General features: G+C 40.7%; 2 protein-coding genes across 8 annotated transcripts in view; one reads left to right on the top strand and one right to left on the bottom strand.

Annotated features, from left to right (window-relative positions):
- The window catches only part of INTS6 (integrator complex subunit 6), a 104,564-nt gene that overhangs the window by 84,502 nt on the left and 1,499 nt on the right, over positions 1-18,563 (top strand). For 2 of the 6 annotated variants that reach the window (XM_061434670.1, XM_061434672.1), the window contains exon 18: positions 1,361-1,983. In XM_061434670.1, the coding sequence (XP_061290654.1) occupies positions 1,361-1,454 (94 nt within the window). In that variant the 3' untranslated portion in view covers positions 1,455-1,983. Of the gene's footprint in view, positions 1-1,360; positions 1,984-7,887; positions 9,265-16,362; positions 16,530-18,563 lie in introns of those variants that run through there. The other 4 variants (XR_009739897.1, XR_009739896.1, XR_009739895.1 and 1 more) reach the window with 4 other exon arrangements.
- The window catches only part of SERPINE3 (serpin family E member 3), a 31,523-nt gene continuing 15,706 nt past the window's right edge, over positions 2,747-18,563 (bottom strand). The window contains exons 6-9 of one of the 2 annotated variants that reach the window (XM_061434674.1): positions 15,598-15,698; positions 5,988-6,074; positions 5,378-5,461; positions 2,747-2,990 (exon numbers count right to left, since the gene is read on the bottom strand). In XM_061434674.1, coding sequence (XP_061290658.1) covers positions 2,947-2,990; positions 5,378-5,461; positions 5,988-6,074; positions 15,598-15,698 — 316 coding nt within the window. In that variant the 3' untranslated portion in view covers positions 2,747-2,946. Of the gene's footprint in view, positions 5,462-5,987; positions 6,075-15,597; positions 15,699-18,563 lie in introns of both variants that reach the window. The other variant, XM_061434673.1, reaches the window with a different exon arrangement.

Genomic DNA, 18,563 nt, shown 5'->3' with positions numbered 1-18,563 from the left:
ATATTAGTGATTAAAAGTAACCTTGAAAGGCAGTATTTGAATGCAGGAGTTCACTTGTACGTGGGAAAACATGTAATTAAGGGACAAGAGCTGGACAAATGAGCCTTATTCTGATTGCTTCAGTAGCCCAAGATTATGTACTTTAGTACAAGGAATGTGGATCAAGATTATAAACGGTGACCACAAAGTGCAATTAACTGGAAAGCATAGTTGTATGAGTTTAGTGAGTAAAAAAGTGTTTTTTAAAATTTCTCCTTTAAGACTTTTTAGAATTCTAGTATTGTAAGAAAACTTAAGGTTTATCTCATCTGACCTTCCAAGATACCCATCCTTTAATTATGCTACCCACCCTTTAATTATGTACCCCACCAATTTCTTCCATGCTTCATGTAAAGGTTTTTATTTTTTTAAGATAAAGCCATTAATCCTTTTTTTTTTTTTTTCCTCTATGAGTGGCTAGAGCATGGGCTACTTTCAAGTCTCAAGATAAGGCCATAACTTTTCATATTACTTACTTTGAATATTTAACCTGTTTTGCTCTTTATATAACATGCTATCAACTCAAACTTCATAGATTTAGCTGTATTCTGGGTGCCTGAATTCTGTTACCTTTTAGAGAGTTGTATAATATTATGGTGGTTAGTTGTTATTAGTTTACAAGTACAGAGGAAGTAGGCATCAATTGGGCCGTGTTTTTGGAGAGTCTAAAAAGCATCTGCATACTTCTGTACATTATGTATACATACTTCTGTACAAAAGCAATTTTAGTCTGCTATATTTATTACTGAAAAAATTTAAAAATTTTCACTTGAACTTTTAACTGTTAGCTATATCCTATAGTGCTGATGTCTGATTGTCCTTAACTTGTTGCTAGTTTTCAAATTGTAATAGTAGAACATCACAGTTTAAATGTGAATGGCCAAATTTCATTTCTTCCATTTTGTGGGGGATTATATTCATATTTTATTCATACTCCTTTCAACATTGCACTTTCATAGAGCATAAGAACCTACTGGAGTCATTTCTTTGGGAACCCAGATTGCTGGAATGTTTATAACCCTTGTATTTATTAGGTTTTTTTTTTTTTCCCTTGTTTTTCTTTTTTATTGTGAAAGAAATAACCTCTTATCCATTGTACCTAGGCCTGGATTGTTTGTTTTAGAAACAAACTATAATACTGTACTGATAAAATAATTTGCTAAGAGATTTTATATATCATAAAGCTGTTGATTTTTCATTTTCATTTCACTTTAAAAAATCTTCTCAAAGCAGTTTTTCTCTTTAAAAAAAAATTATACTGATATGTAACTATTTGTTAAAAAGAAATTGAGAGTGCTATTATACTTATTTTTTCATACAGGTTTAAAAAAAGAATGCTAATAGAACAACTGGAGAACTTCTTGGATGAAATTCATCGAAGAGCCAATCAGATCAACCATATTAATAGCAATTAAAAGAAAAGAGAATGTGGCCACTTATTTCACTACCTTCTCCAAATACAAAGTAAATACAAGACTGTTGTGATCTTGCATTCATTTTTTGACATGCATTGTTGGCTTTTTGAAATACTAAGAGCAAGTCTACAGATCCTTTTTCCATCATTTTACAGTGACCTTTTCTTCATTTTGGTTTATTTTTGTAATGTGAAAAGTATCACTCTAAAAAAAACATTTTTATTTAACAAACTAAAAATATTCCTCCAAATCTCTTGCTTGTCATTGACTCTTGCGTGTCAATTTCCCTCAGGTTCTATTTTCTTAAACCAACCTTCAAAATTGTCACCTCTGTTAAGGTTGAACTTTGCCAAAAAAATAAAAAAGTTACTTTGTAATTTTTGGGGAAAAAAAAGCACATACATTAAAACTAGGCAATGTTTTGTATATACAGTTATTTTGGATATATTATTGTAAGTTGTACAAATGTATTTTGAAGAATATTTAAGAAAAGCACTTTTGTTATTCCATCAATAAATGCTCTATTTTACTCTTGTGTGGTTTAGGAAATAATCACATTTAAAGTAATCATTTAAAACCATCTTAAGATAATGGAATTTTAAAGGCATTGCTTTTTAGCATTGGAAAAATACACCACTTGAAGTTCACATTTGTTAAACCTAACTGTAATGACATGTTACATAATCTGCATTGTCTTTTTACTCTATGTTCTTAGATTTTGTTGGCCACTCCGACACACTCCGTTTCTGCCTAGACAATGGAAACGTATCTGCGGATAGGCAGACTCTTAAAAGCTGTTTCAAAAGCAGACACCTTTGAACTCTATTGGTTTCCTTACTTCCTTTCCTTCAACCCCTCCCTTTTCCTTTCTCACCAGGACTGTGGTGAAGCTGTCAGGGAGTTGTAAATTTGGGGGACACCACATACTCTGAAATGTGTAGCATTTAGCAGCCTGATGCCATGCTTGCAGAAGTCCCACAACAGACTGAGGGTTCCACGGATCTCTTTGTTCTGCTCTGCTGTTACACTTAAACTGTCCATTTCCTTTAGAAGCTAAATGGAAAGGAAACACATTTTAAATGACTTTGTCCATTCTGCATTCTCCCTGAGTTGTCCAGGATAAGGAAAAGGCAACGCTATTCACTATCCACCCTCAGTCCACTGTGGCCTCACGTGTCCTTACTGAGGACTGTGAGCCTGTGGCCTGACTCACTCACCATTCATAGGTCACTGCTGTGCCTTTTAGTGCTTCGGGGATAACGAGTAGAAAAGAAGGCTAAAACACATTTAGATTAAAAGAGGGTAAAATAAATTTATAAAATTATGGCAAAGTGGAAGTATTTTTAGGTTCATAATATTTGAAAAACACATACCCTTATCTTTGTACACTTAAGCAGATCATTTTTTAAATTTCAGGGGTATAGGAAAATGAAATTGTAATTTTTGAAGAAAAGCATAGATAAAGTGGAGAACATGCTTGAGCTCTGTTATTTCAGTGTAGGGGATTCAAAACTCTCCCAATACTGAAGACAAATGCTGTCAAGAAAAAAACATAATGTAGTGTTACATAGTATTTTCATATGCAGTTCTTTAAACATTTTTTTTAAACCTCTTAAAAAATACCTCTGAGCAGGATATTACTTAGTAAGTGGAATTGTGAAGGTATTAATAGTTAGCTGCAGTCACATGGCTAAATTCAACATCAGATACACAAAATCCAGAATATATTGTCTGGTTTTAAATTATATATGTTTAGATTCTGAGATTAACAGAAGAGCTTTACAAGTCATTCAGATAAAAGTTAATATTTAACAAGAATGTTTAGTAAAGCAACTAAATATTCTGTTCCAACATTTGCCCACTTTTCCTTATCAGAATGTTCTTTCTTGCATTTCACAGGTTGCTCATGAGGTGATCCTTTAGACCCTTGATCCTTAATATATTTCAGGGTATGAACCCTAGGTGGAGTTGGCAAGAAGCAGTTTGTGTTGTCTCCTCTTGTCCTTAATCTCTCTGCCACCATACTCTGTCTACGCTCTTACCCCAAAATACAGTCACAAGCTTTGAAACCCATAAAAATTCAAGCTTAATATTTCATTTCTTGCAGAGCTTTTTTTATTTGTTTTTACAGATTAAGAAACTGGGCATGTTAGTTAAATTACTGAACTACTACAGCAAAGGGGAAGGGGGAATACATGGAGGGGAATATCATGTCTTTTAGGTCCTTTAGATCACTGGATGGCTGACTGTAGGCTGGACAAGTGATGTTCTCCAACAGTTTAATCTTGAGGTGAAGATCATTTTTGGTAATGTTCTTACATGTGTCCCATTTGTCAACTGATTGAGTTATGATTTGCCCTTATCAGTAAGCTTCGTCAGTTTGGTATACTGGAGGCTGAGGCTCATTTCTGTCCTTTCATTACCCCGTCATCAGAAGAGTAGCGACTCGGCCTTGTGTGATGTGAGCAGGTACCTCCCAGGGAGAAAGGCAGAGAAACTCACGGGGACTATTGCGGATCATGGAACTGGTGTTGGATTATATTTTCATTCTGTTTATTAAGGCAGTTCTGAAAACTCTTTATCACAGAAACAGTGATGTATCCTTTACTAGTCAGTTCAAAGATTTTACATCATTTTATGCAGTTGAATTCCAGAAGAGAAACTGTTCTCTTAACTGTCGTCAACCTTTATTGGCTATGAGCTTTTGACAGTGACCCTTCTGTTCAGGTTTAGTCCAGTCTCTTGTTTCTTGAGGGAGTAGAACCTGTCGTTCTTCATCTTAACTGTTTTTGACCTGTATCCTTTCTAAGAGAGGGCTCTCTCATACCTGTTCTGAGTGATAAGTGACATTTTCATCTGGTGAAATACTATGAGGATATATTCTGTTGATGGACTTTCTCTCCCCCCAATAATCCCTTAATAGATAATTCCCTAGTGAATGATTATCTTCATCCTTTTTGTCACAGGTGTCTTTGCTTTCTAGCACAAATTACAGCCGTACGCAAATGATTCTCAGATAAAATGATGTTGACAGTATTTCCTTAACGATTTGTGTAAAACCTATGCATAATTTTCATTATTCTAACTTGACATTTTTTCTCTCCATAAATAAAAATAATGCCTGATGTTTAGTTAAAGTAGATCCACTTTTGCTTGATTTTGTTAGTCCTGGTCCATCCTATTTATTTTTAACACATTGTTTAGACTTGCCAACAACTCTTTACTGAGAATCTCTCTTTTTTCCCCAGGCTGATAAGTAATTGCCAGAGAAGGTGGGGCAACATTAAGAGGAATCATTTGAATACTTTGTTCACTGTTGTTGAGACTTAAAGGACTTCTGCTTGTCCTTCTGATGTGCTAAGGCTCTGCCTGTACCATACCATCTTTGGATTAAGATGAGGTTGTATGGTAGGACAAGGCCTAGGGCAAATATTTGATTTCTGTGTAATTTCAACAAGCTTGAGGAAGATCAACAGAAAAGCTATAGAAACGCAGGTGCATTCCCTAGGATACTAGGGGCGCTGAGAGTACCAGGGGACAACTTGGACACTCGTGGCCTGAATGAACACCCTCAGCCTACAAGGCCCAGAAAGTTCAGCAACAATGGGGAAAAAAGATACATCGTTTATTTTACTTTCATCATTTTTTTTAAGTCCTCCCCAGAAGTAGAAACTTAAATTTTTAAATGGGCTGAGAGTAACAGAAGGCAGAAAAGCCACAAGAGGGTATTAGTCTCCTCAGTAGTTATGAAATATTCCCCTTTTCTCAGGATACAGGACATAGCAACTGGGGAGCTTTGGAAGCACTACAGAAACCAGCTAAAAGGAATGCTTGTTTTAGGTTGGGGTGGACAAATGAGCCCTTGTTGCTAGAGAGGTGCTGATAAATATTTACATGAATCCTATCAAAAAACACTAATATACCTGTGTTCGGTTCTCTCAGGAAAAAGATGAACGGCCGATCCGCTTTAAAAATAGGAATCCGAGACCTTTTCAGTAACAACAGAGCTGCAGGAAAGATAAAAGAGTAGAATCCCATTGTATTTTCTCTTCATTTGAGGAAAGTCACTATTATAATTGGATACAAAGTCACTTGATATTTGAAGAAATAAAAGCATCCTAATGATACAGCATTGTTTTAGTGTTATGATGGGGTGCAAATGGGAAAATTAAAAAGAAAAGATAGCACTTAGCCAACACTGTGTCCTATTCTCAGAATATTTCATGGAATAAATTCCTTCCTGAAGGTAATTTTCAGAATGACTATTCCTTATTTATGGGGTCATGGTGCAGATCCTTTTCAAAATGGCTCTTTTTCTCCCCTCATTTTCAAGAACTTGATTCTGTTAACCACCCCCCCCCCCCCCCCGTTTTTCCGTTTTTTTTTTTAATGCTCTTATCACATCTGGACATGGGATTTTAGTGGGAAGGCTTAGAAGTGTGAAGGCTGAACTGGATGAGTCTAACAAAGGGGGAGATGCGGGCCCGCAGCATTCCTGAGCACTGCTGACACCCAGTCCTCTTGGGCACACACCTGTGGCTGCAGATGCCTTGGTGCCTTCCTCTGAAACCTTGATCTTGGCTTTGTGGATCGCTTCAGAAACATAAAAGCCATCTTGGCCTAAGCAGAGGAAATAGAAATGGGATTATTTGCATTTTGTTGAAAGATGTGAGTACATTTTTAAAGAACAGAGTTATAGTCTTGCATGCTGCTTACTGTGGAAATAGGAAGCGATTTGGAAAATTTTAAGGTGCAGTATTTTATGCAACTTTCAAAGCCTCAAATTCGGTTAAGTATCCAATAAGTGAAAGTGTTAGTTGCTCAGTCGTGTCCAACTCAATTGCGGTCCCATGGACTGTAGCCCACCAGGATTCTCTGTCCATAGAATTCTCCAGGCAAGAATACTGGAGTGGGTTGCCATTCCCTTCTCCAGGGGATCTCCCCAACCCAAGTACTGAACCTGGGTCTCCTACATTGCAGACAGATACTTTACTGTCTGAGCCCCATCTACTAAATAATCCCACTCAATATTCAGGGCTGTGTCCCCATTTTTTCAAGTTAATTTTCAAGCCCAATTTCTAGTTACTGTTGAAATCTTTAGTATTTCTAAAATTTCGGTGTATAAGAATTGCCAGAGTATGTGTTAAAATGCAAATTCCAGAGCCCAGGAATCTGCACATTCAGCAAGCTTCTGAGATGACTTCCCTTGAATGCCTTCTTGGGCTGCATTTTAAGAGCCACTTTTAAATGACAGTCAGAGGTTTGTACTATGGGCTTTAAAAGGCAATGTATTAAAAATATCTCATGCCGCGTGACCGCATTCTGTATACTGAGCATATCAGTTATGCAATTACCTTGCCTCATGGGCTAGAGTCTGCAGAGAAAACGAGAGGTGAGAACTATAATGGTTGTATGTCAACAATTTCAAAGGCATCATAAGCTTAGCAAACAGGAATTTGAGTGGTGACGTTAGAGAAATGGACAGGTTTTTATAATTTAGCCATCCATCATGTTTAAACAGTTCGCTTGGTACTTGACACAAAAAATGAAAGTAAGAATCTTGAGAACGAGAAGAAACTAGAAATCCACACGCTTGACCAGAGGTCCTGTTGGGCAGATACAGGCGTTCTGACAGCAGGTACCTTGCCCATTTCCACTCAACCCTTCCACACGGATGCCACCACCTTGCAAAAGTGTGTTCTAGTTGATTCTAGCATGCCCTGGAAAGGGAGTGGTGTCAGGAGTCTTAAACATCGTGAGGGACATGCTGTATTCTGAGAGGGCTTCTTTGTTTTATCTTAGGATAAATTATTTTTGATTTCTCATACACAATACGAGGGGACGGTGAATGAGTGTTGTGAGAGAGTAAGACCAGCAGAGTACAGGATATGTGGCGTCTCATCTGTCTTTTACATAAGGGAATTGTGAGTTGGCTGTTTGCTGTAAGGAACAGATCTTTCTCAGTGCCAGTGAAGGGGACCAGACAAGGGCCAGAGGGAGAGAAAAATCAATGGAAACAGTCACTTGGCATCACTCAGCCTTCTGATTGGTTTTAGCAGTTGGTCTTTTTCAGTAGCATTTTTTAGAAAATCTATGATCTATAGCCTGTCTCGCTAACTCCCTGAGCAAACTGAAATGTGGGACCCAAATTAGAACTGTGTGTATAAGGAATGGTTAATGGTCATGAGAAGGTTTTACTAATCTGTGACTTCATTACTATCTAGAATGGTATCCAAATATTTAATGAAATGAGCAGAGGTTCTCTATCAGCTAGAATATAGTTGAATACATTTGTGTTAGAGTCCAGATGCCCTGGCACAATGTGAGAAATGGTGCCAACTGGTTGGTATGAATGAGTTTTTCAGTAGATGACTTGGCTATTTCACTTTCTTGAAACTGCAACTGAGGAGCTTTTTTCTCCATCCTATTACAGGAGTGGCCCAAGAAGTGACATTTACATGTTTGCACAGACATAGGCTTAGACCCATAGCCTGGCATGCCTCGGCATCCTCATCTCCTATACATTTTATCTCTGGTAAGAGTTAACATTTCAGAAGACCAGCATTTGTCATCAAAACAAGGATTCAGGAGTCATATGTGGATTATGTTTTTCTTCTTGCTTGATCTTGTATTGCAGATCCCAATTTGCTTACTTCTGTTAAGTGGCTCTGGATATGTTATGCAATGAACTCAGCCTAGAGGATCCTCCTGGCTTTGGGCTTATTCTCTCCTGCAGTGTTGGCAACTGTCTAATGACACTGAGGGCCATTCAACCTGTTTCCCCAAAATCTGTTCCCAAGGTTGTTTACAGGTGCTATTCTGTATAAAGGGTTCCATGAGTAATAACATGGGAAATGCAAATTGAATAGGCTTGTGCTTTTGTTTTTAACAGTAGACTTCTTAGAGTTGCTCATTTGTTAATGTTCATGGTGTTCATAGCTCTACAGGAGCGTGGTCATATGTAGTGTTTAACCATGGAATGACTCACACGATCTCCTGTCCCCAAATTTACCAGGTTAGCATTCTACAGAACCTACTTTGGGAAGCTGGCCGCCTTCCCCTCAATAAACCCTTCCACTCCTATATTACATTTCAATATCCAAAGCAAATGAATAAACTCTTCTTCCATAACAGCTTCTGTGTTTCCATCTGAACCTTCCTTTTTGGATTGTAAGTTCCCAGAAAACAGAAGCTGTATTATTCTAAATACTTGTTACCTCGTTCAACTAGCATAATAGTGCTTGGCACACATAGGTGTATAGTGAATGTTGGACGAATGACTGAATACTGGGGGCTCGTTCCACACACTACATTTGTTTCATTTCCCCCATAAAAACAGCTGCCTTAATGTCCTTTAATCTGATTTTCACTCGTAAGGAAATGGTTGGTGTCTGTGGACTCAGGGGCGCAGCACAGGAGTCCTTGGCAAGTGTCATCTGAATGACTCAGAGCCCCCTTCCCCTTTGTTAGTGGAGCCCATGGTGCTTTGTATGTGGCCATACTCTCAGAAGGTTAAGGGTTTTCATAATGTGAGACTGTATAAACATAAGATTTGCAAAATGTAAACCGATTATCTGACATTCCATTGTCAGCTTCTCATCATCACATAGTTGGCTGTGTCTTTTGTCTCCCCAGATATTATTACTTAATATTGGCAGTATTAATGCTTTGAAAAAGTTATCGCCAGGATCTGCTTCTAGTTTATCTTTCCCTCTTCTTGTCACTTAGTTGTAGATGGAGAGTGTATCTCACATAGCAGCCAGCCCAGAATATACAGAGTGCCGAAAAGAACCTGAAATGGCCTCTGCAAGTAGGTGGTTAGTTCCTCTTTCTGTCCTTCTCATCTAGCCCTCTCCTCACATCTTGCTTTCTTGCCACTCTCCCAGCCAGCTTTGTTAAGGTGTAATTGGCATGTACAGTGTAAGTTTCAGGTGTATAATATGATGATTTTATGTATGTGTATATTGCAAATAATATACTTTATATCTGTACCCTTTGACCACCTTCAGCCATTCTCCCCACCCTGGCCACCACCACTGTGTACTCTGATTCTATGATTTTAGCTTTTTATTAGATTAGATTTAGATTTTAGATTATATATAGTATATGTGAGATCATACAGTATCTGTCTTTCTCTGACTTAATTCACTTATCGTAATGCACTCAGGGTTTTTCTATAATGTTGCAAATGGCAGGATTTTCTTCTTTTTATGGCCAAATAATATTCCACCGTATATGTTGACACTTAACTTTTTCCATGACTGTTCTAAACAATAGAACATGAGGGTGCAGATATCTCTGTGACACAATGATTTCATTTCCTTTGGATACATACCCAGATATGGAATTGCTGGATTATATAGAAGTTCTATTTTACTTTTTTGAGGAAACATGATACCGTTTTCCATAGTGGCCGCACCAGTTTACATTCCTCCAACAGTGCACGAGGGATCCCTTTTATCCACATTCTTACCAACACTTGCTATTTCTTCTTGGCTATGGCGTACGGCTTGCAGGATCTTAGTTCCCTGACCAGGGGTCTAACCTGCGCCCTCAGCAGTGAGAGTGTGGAGTCCTAACCACTGAACTCTTGCCATTTCTTATCGTTTTGATAACAGCCATTTTCAAAGTTTCTGTTGAGAAATCCACTGGTTGTCTTATGGGGGTTCCTTGTACGTAACTTGTTTCTTCTCTTGTGTGCATGCTTAGTTGCTCAGTTGTGTCCAACTCTTTTAAACCCCATGGACTGCAGCCTGTCAGGCTCCTCTGTCCATGGGGATTCTCCAGGCAAGAGTACTGGAGTGGGTTGCCATTTCCTTTTTCAGGGCATCTTCCTAAGCCAGGGACTGAACCTGGGTCTCCTGCATTACAGGCAAATTCTTTACCATCTGAGCCATCAGGGAAGTCCCCTTTCTCTCTTGCTGCTTTCCAAATTCTTTGTCTTTGACTTTCGACTAATTATAACATGTTTCAGGGTAGCCCTATTTAAGTTCAACCTATTTGGGGTCATGGCCCTCAAAAATCTGGATGCCCATTTTTCTCTCCAATTTTGGGAAGTTTTCAGCCAGTATTTCTTTAAATAGACTTTCTGTCCCTCTCTCTTCTTTCTGGGATTCCCATAGTGTATATATGGTTCCTTCCCATAGTGTATATATTGCTGGCTTTGAAGAAAGCCAACTACCGTAGGCTTTCTTCACTATATTCCTTTTGCTCCTCTTACTAGATAATTTCAAATGTAATTCACTGGGGTTTTTGTTTTTTCCTTTGCTTGATCAATTCTGCTGTTGAGGCTCTAATCTTCAGTGCAGTCACTGTATTAAGCGTTAGGATTTCTGTTTTGGTTTTCTGATAGTTTGTGTTTCTTTCTTGAACTTACTTATTTGTGCACTGTTTTCTCAATTTTGTCTGTCTGTGCATTCCTGTAGTTTACTGAACTTCTTTAAGAGGATTACTCAGAATTCTTTGTTAGTTCATAGATCTCCATTTCTCTATGAGAGTTGAGTGAGTGGGTATTAGTTGCTCATTCATGTCCGACTCTTTGCGACCCCATGGACTACAGCCTGCCAGGCTCCTCTGTCCATGGGATTCTCCAGGCAAGCATACTGCAGTTAGTTACTGGGGTTTTATTTGTTTCTTTCAGTTCTATCATGTTTTTCTAATCCTTCAAGCTCCTTCATTCCTTGCATTAACATCTATGTATTTAAAGTAAGCAGTCTGCTCTCCCAGACTTTATAGATTTGCTGTGGCAGGAAAAAGACCTTCACCAGTCAGCTCCCAGCAGCTATGGATGGGTGAGGCCTTCTATCAGGGTCTCTGTTTGAACAAGGCTACTGCGTATGCTCAGAGGTTGCAGGGGTTGCTGCTGGCTGGCTTCTTTGGTTGGGTGGGACTGCTGGCTAGGCTGTGCGTTCAAGTGGAGCCACTGGGTGGGCTTCCTCTTTAGGTGGAGCTTCTGGCTATGTTTCATGGTTGGGTTGAGCTGCTAGTTAGGTAATCACCTCTGGTTGAGTGAGGTTGCAGGCTGTGTTCCCTGGCAGGATGGTATGATTGGGCAGTTGTGGGCTGGGCTCTGCAACCATTCCTGGTCAGATGGGGACTCAGGGTGTGTTTCCCAACTGGATGGTGCTATTGGCTGGGCTCTGTGTCAGGTGGGGCCACAGGCTGGGCTTTGGCTTGGTGGTACCATGAGTTGAGCTCCAAGGTCATCCACAGTCCCTGATCAGGCTTCCTGGTTATGTGGTGTCAGGGACTGTGCTCAACAGTTGGGCAGGGCATCTGACTTAGCTCTGCCCAAGCACGGCCGTAGGACAGGCTTCTTGGCAATCTGGGTTCTCTGGCCAGGCTTCCTGCATGAGTGGGACATGAGACTATGCTTGGTGGTTAGGTTGGGCTGTGAACTTGCTTTCCTGCCTGGGTGAGTTGGGAGTATGGTGGCCCTTTCACCAGAGACCCAAATCCCATAAGAGCCAACTGAGCCCTCTGGCCAGATGGGGCCACTGGCTTGGCTCTGCCCATGGGCATTGCTCCTGGCTGGGGATTTTGCTCAGGTGCACTGCAGTATGCTCTTTTAAGGTGTAGGTGCTGAATGCTGTATGTAGGCTTTGCCCCCCTTCTCTATCTCTCTGATCCGTGAGGCAGGACCTGAGCGGATCTGCCAGGATGTGTCCTGAAACACTTGAATGAGCTGGATGAGCCAGATGTCCACCTTGGGCCTCTCTTCTCTCACTGGAGAAACCATGGACCAGGGGGCACTCTCGGTGCAGTGCTGTGTCAGCCTGGAGCGGGTGGTGATGTGGTCAGAAAGGAGCCATTCCTCTTACTTTCTTTTTATGCCTTTTTTAAAAAAGTATAACTTTATTTACTTTTGGCCGCACTGGGTCTTCATTGCTGCACGGGCTTTTTTCCAGTTACAGCAAGTGGGGGCTGCTCTCTAGCTGTGGTGTGCGGGCGTCTCATGTTGCGGAGCACGGGCTGTGGGGCGCGTGGACTCGGCAGTTGTGGCTCTCAGGCACCAGAGCACAGGCTCAATAGCTGTAGTGCACGTGGGCTTAGTCGCTCTGCGGCGTGTGGGATCTTCCTAGCCCAGGGATCAAATCCATGTCTCCTACATGGGCAGGTGGATTCTGTACCCCTGAGCCACCAGGGAAGCCATTTCTTCTTACTTTCTAACGTGGTCCTTCTCAGTCTCTGTGTTTCAGAGGGGTGCTTCAGCCTCACCCCCAGGTGAGGGCATTTCTACAATGTTGACGTATGTGTGGAGACTTGCTAGTTGGTCTTCTTGGGAAAGAGACTGAAGTCCAGAATGACCTATGTTGCTATCTTGATGACCTTCTGCAGCTCTGCCCAATCACTGGTATGGCATAAGTTAACTTCAGTTCACAACCAAACAACTCTGGCTGGTTTGTTCATTCACATCATAGAAACAGGGAGCTTGTACGTCTTCCTGAGCAGAGGTTGGAAACCAGTCACAAAAGTTAAGAATAAGACAGTTTCTTCAAAGTTTCAAGTTTGTGCACAAGGACTGTTTCTTAGATTAGGAAGCTTGGGTTGGTATGAAAGCCTGCTGAGCCTACAGGAAGTGGGACTGCTCAGAAAGTGGATCTCTAGCTGATGTCTTTAGTGTGAGTGACACTGGCATTATTCTTAAAAGCTTCATAACATGTAGTGCCAAGGTGGTATAGGGAGAAAAACAGCATAGGCCCAGCTGGGCGTTCTTCATGCAGCAAAAATAGGATTTGAGGCCATAAAAGAAGAAATGAGTGACTTTTTAAATGGAGAAGGGGAACTTGATTCTGGGCTTTGGTACCAAATAGAAAGAAAAAACCAAATGTTCCCAGTGGTTGCTGAGTGTCCATCAGTAGTACAAAACTATCTGCAGCCCCTTGTTAATTGTAGGATGGGAGACCAGCATTTTCTGATCACTTGCTCTCTGTCAAGCTCTCTTTGCTGTATGATAATTTGCTTTGCTGTATGATAATTTCATCTCTGCAAATAAGATGTGAGGTGGGAGGTGGCTACCCCATTTTAGGCATGACACATCTATTGTTAGATTCAGTGGCCGTGTCTCCAGAATTAAGTCAACAGTCTACTTAGGCACAGAAGTAACTAGTCTATTGATCATATTTAAAGAAAAACATCGGAAAGCAGTATTTTAGACAGCTAACTCTATCTGTAAAAAGCCAGATATTAAATATTTTAGCCATTATAGAGCATATGGCATCTGTTGCAAAGTCTCAGTTCTGCCATTATAGCAGGAAAGCAGCCATGGGTGAGTTTAAATGAATGGGAGTGGCTGTGTTTCAATAAAACTTTATTTATAAAAACAGGTGGTAGGCCCTCATTTGGTGATCCCTATGTTAGAGGAATAAAACTTTATGGGAGAAGATTGTAAGGTGGATATATTTTATCTGAAGGAAATAGGCATGCAAGCTTCCCACTTGGCGTGTGGTAACTGCTTGATACTTGTTTAACAAGCCAGATCCATAAGCCTATATTTCTGCTGATTTGAGCAAAAATAAGTAGACTTTAATTGCATTGTAAAACAAGAGGTTAGGTATTTTAAAAGGTTCTTTTTAAACTCGGCTGCTTATTAGATCTTGTCAAAGGAGCTCTGAGCCTCAGAGGTCTTTACTGATAGGAGAACTGCATCATGTGGGTTGAGCTCAATTCTTTTTGAGGACACAGGGTTGACTGCCTTTTAGGATGTATTTCTGAGAATGATGAAGGAGCAATCAGTGAGTCACAGTGACTACTGGAATGTAGCGGTGTGGAAGAGAAGGTCAGAATGGCTCCCAAATTTTGAATTAGGCTGGTCAAAACAGGAATGCCATAGCTGAGCTCCAGAGCCACAAAGATAGTGATGGGATTGTGTTATTAAAGATAGACTGCACACAAATCCTTCATCCCTTGCTCTTTCCTTGCCTCTTAGCCTTTAGCTCTAGTCTTCTTTTCCTGGCAGTGCCAGATTATGTTTGTGTCACCAGGGAAAATTTCTGGTAGAGTCATTCTCCAAGTCAACAGTGTTTACTGGCTCCCCACTGTATGCCAAGCATTGTTGGGGGGCACTGGGCCCAAACTTGACTATTGCTTTGCTTACTATCTCTTTGCATGTTTAGGCAATGAGTTCAGAGCTGGTAGATTATAAATAACCTAGAATAGAGCCTTCCTCGTGTGCTTTCTGATAAGTAACTTTGCCATGGAATCTAACTGGTCACATCTAATATCCAAGCCGAGACTCTGGTGTGGACTAAACTCACTTTTTTTTTCCCCTGCGATGGCTTAAGAAAGAAATCTGAGCAAGGCTTTAGAAAACATATCTGAGCTATGAGGTTCTAGCATTCCAAACAGAGGTTTCATCAGCTCCTCGGGCAAGGAAAGCATCAAGGCCAAGGCAATGCCTGCTCCAGGGTCATCTTCGTACAGATAGTTCATTACTATCCAGAGCAGCAACGAACCCGAGTCTTTGGAGTTGGCAGTAGTTTTGCCAGTGGTCTCCTGGGAGGATTCTGAAACATTAGGTTCTGGCCTTCCCCTCTCTTTTAACATTGGATGTCAGTTCTGTCAGACCACAGGTGAATGCAGAGCCCGTAGATTAGCAGGAGCTTGTCTACTATAAGCCACAAAACCTAATACTCTGGGAGGGAGAACATTTTAAGGCCAGGTTATACTTTGTGGAAGTAATTTGAAGAAAGGAAGTTCATTAGAAGAAGACAGAGAGGTCCAGGCAGGGAGGGAGGGGGCAGAGATAGAAACGAAGAGTGATGGTGGGAGGTCAGAATGATGGGCTCCATTGTACCAGTATCTCTGGTTTCTCCTATCATGACGGGCAGAGGGAGGGGAGCTGTATCGTGACCTCTGATCACTGACTTCACTCTGAAGGTGGGTGCTTAGAGGCCATCTCAAGAAACACCCCCGCCCCCACAAAGTCCAACCCAAATCTGGCATCTGAAGCAGCATGTTCTTATATACAGTAAAGCACTTTCTTTATTCTTTTAAGCCACATCATCTCTGGCTGTTTACCTCTAAAGGCTTTGTAGGTGTGAATCCCTTCATCAGTGCATGATTACTGATTAAAAACAGCACCTACCCCGCCCCCCCACCACACACACAATGCCAATATGCTTGGAAAAAGAACTGTTGTTACCTGAAATTCCTTTCAAGTTAGCTCTGAGTGGATCAAAAAGATCGATGACTCCCCAGGAATATAAAATGTTTTTCAAGTCGAAATGATTTTGGATCCTGAACCTAAAACAACAAAAGATATACACTTTCACTTAAGATTCTCACCTTGATATTCATCACATGCCAACCCACGCCCCTCCCTTCAAAGTCAGGGAGCTCCAGGCTCACCTCCAACTTCGTCTGTCACTGCTCCTTCCCACACCCCTACCCCCTGACTAATCTGATCCCACAGCCCCTTCTCCCACCTCTGGACCTTTGCTTCTGCTGTTCTTTCCAGGTCTGCCTTGAATTTGAATTGTACTATCCTCTCCTCTAAGCTCAGTTCAGCGATCCCTCCTCCTCTTCCCCAGCTGTTCTGTGACCTTCGGTTCTTTAAGCCCTATTAAGCACTTTGTTCCACTCTTTTGATGTATAGAATGGTCTGTTTCCTGTTAGTGTTATTTATGATACTGTAAACTATTTGAGAAAAGAGGCTCATTATTTCTTCATAATAATTAATATTTAATGAGTGCTTACCATGTGTAGGAAATGGCAAGCCACTCCAGTAGTCCTGCCCGGAGAATCCCATGGACAGAGGAGCCTGGTGGGCTGCAGTCCATGGGGTCTCAAAGAGTCGGACGCGACTGAGCACCCACGTGTGCATACCATGTGCCAGGCACTAAGAGTATTTTATGCGGATGATCTCATCTCTTCATCACGTAACCGTGTTATTATTCTTGTTTTACAGATAGAACACTGAGGCTTGAAGAGTTTAAGGAGCCTGCCCGAGAGGACGTCCTGAGTCTGCGACGGAGCCCGCCTGGACGAGGCTGACGGAGCGCAGAGCCTGTGCTCTCGGTGTCTACACTCTGCCACCTGCCATCTGCCTCCTGGCTGGGGTCTCACACACAGCAGGTGCGGAAAAGAAGTTGCTGACTAACTGCCAACTAATAGTGTCTCGTTGAACATTTTTCTGTTTGATACAACATATTTTCACGTTTGCTGTGTGCAGCGTGGGTCTTGAGTTTTCCCAGTTAAGTCCCGAGAGCAGGAAAAACCAGCCCACCAACTTTATCATGTTTCCCCAAGGGCAAGGCGTTTAAAACTTTACTGTTGAAGGCGGCTTTAAAAGGGTGAATGACGTGATTTTCCTCTGAGAACAAAAAACTTCCAAATTGGAATTTAGATGGTCTTTTCTATAAATCATGCAGAACTTATCGGAGAATAAAAATACTGTACCAGACTGTTAAATATCCACGTTCTTCACTGCCATACAAGACAATGTTCCCAATATTTTAAACAAAGGTATCAGATTTTCTCATAAATGTGTGTTCTGAATCTTGGCCATAGTTTCCAAAAAAGGCACCAGCTTTCTCTAAGTATGCTGATATTTCACAAAAATTTAAAAAAAAATTTTTTTTCGGGGGCTACACCTCTCAGCATGTGGAATCTTAGTTCCCTGACCAGGGATCGAACCCACACCCCTTGCACTGGCAGTGTAGAGTCTTAACCCCTGGACTACTAGAGAAGTTCCTCAAAAAAAGTTTTTAGACCACCTTCTCTGAAATTTTCTTAAATCCTTAAACCTCACTTTTCTGAGAACTCTCAGTGCTAAAACATAGCGGTTAAGAACATGAACTTGGGAACCCAGTGCCTAGGCTTGAATGCTGGCTCAGCCTCGTACTAGCTGAGGGAACCTGGGCAAGTCACTTTGCCTCTCTTTGCCTCGGTTTCTTTACTTAGGAAACGGGCCTAATACTAGTGCTCAGTTCTTAGTTTTGTGAATAGTAAGTGCCGTAATCCTGGTAAAGCGCTCAGAACAACGTCCAGGACAGCTCACGCACTTTACTGTTACCACTGTGGTTTTGTTTCTCATTGATATTGATAAAGAGCTAAGGTATGTTTTAAGCCACGTATGGTGGTTATGGTAGGAGATAAAGCTGGGTAATACCATTTTTAGTAACTAAAGACAACAGTAAAAACGAGGTATGACTATGAAAGAGGACAGTGATTTGTTTCTTGAATGGCTACGAAGGCCAGGTCAGAAGAGATGCTACAAAAATATCTTGGGTTAGAAAAAACACCCTTTACCAAAACCAGACAAGGATATCACAAGAAAATGACAGACCAGTGTCCCTTGTGAACACAGATGTAAAAATCCTCAACAAAACATTAAAAAATTGAATCCAGCAACATATAAATCCCTCTATGACCAAGTGGGATTTCTCCCAGGAATGCAAGGTGGGTTTGACATATGAAAATCAATCCATGTAAAATACCATATTAATGAAATAAAGGACCAGGGCGACGTGATCATTTCAAGAGATGCAGAAAAAGTACTTGTCCAAGCACTTGACATTCTTTTATAAAAACAAAAACCACTTAACAAACTTGGATAGAAGGAGATTTCTTCAACCTCAAAATGGGCATTTACAACCCCCTACAGCTAGCATCATCCTTAATGGTGAAAGATTGAATGCTTTCCCCCTAGATCAGGAACAAGATAAAGATGATCACCACTTTTATTTAACACTTTACTGAAGGGTGTGCAGGGCAATTACACAAGAAAAAGAAAGCAAATGTGTCCAGAATCAAAAGAAGAACTAAATCTCTTTCTATTCACAGATGACCTGGTCTTGTATATAGAAAATCCTAAGGAATACACACACACACACATACACACAGACAAAAAACTATTAGAGCTAATACATGAGTTCATCAAGATGGCAGGATACAAGATCAAGATACAAAAATTGTTTCTTTACACTAGCAACGAACAATCTGAAAATGAAATCCCATTTACAATAGCATCGAAAGGAATAAAATACTTAGAAGTGAATTTAACAAAACCTGTACACTGAAAACTACAGAACACCATTGATAAAAACTAAAGAAAACCTGAAGAAAATCAAAGACATCTTGTGTTCATGGACTAGAATACTTAATACT

The sequence above is a fragment of the Bos javanicus genome, chromosome 12 (genome assembly GCF_032452875.1).
Source record: "Bos javanicus breed banteng chromosome 12, ARS-OSU_banteng_1.0, whole genome shotgun sequence".
In the NCBI taxonomy this organism is placed as follows: Eukaryota; Metazoa; Chordata; class Mammalia; order Artiodactyla; family Bovidae; genus Bos; species Bos javanicus.
Note: the sequence above shows the minus strand (reverse complement) of the source record. Positions and strands in the feature narration are given on the sequence as shown.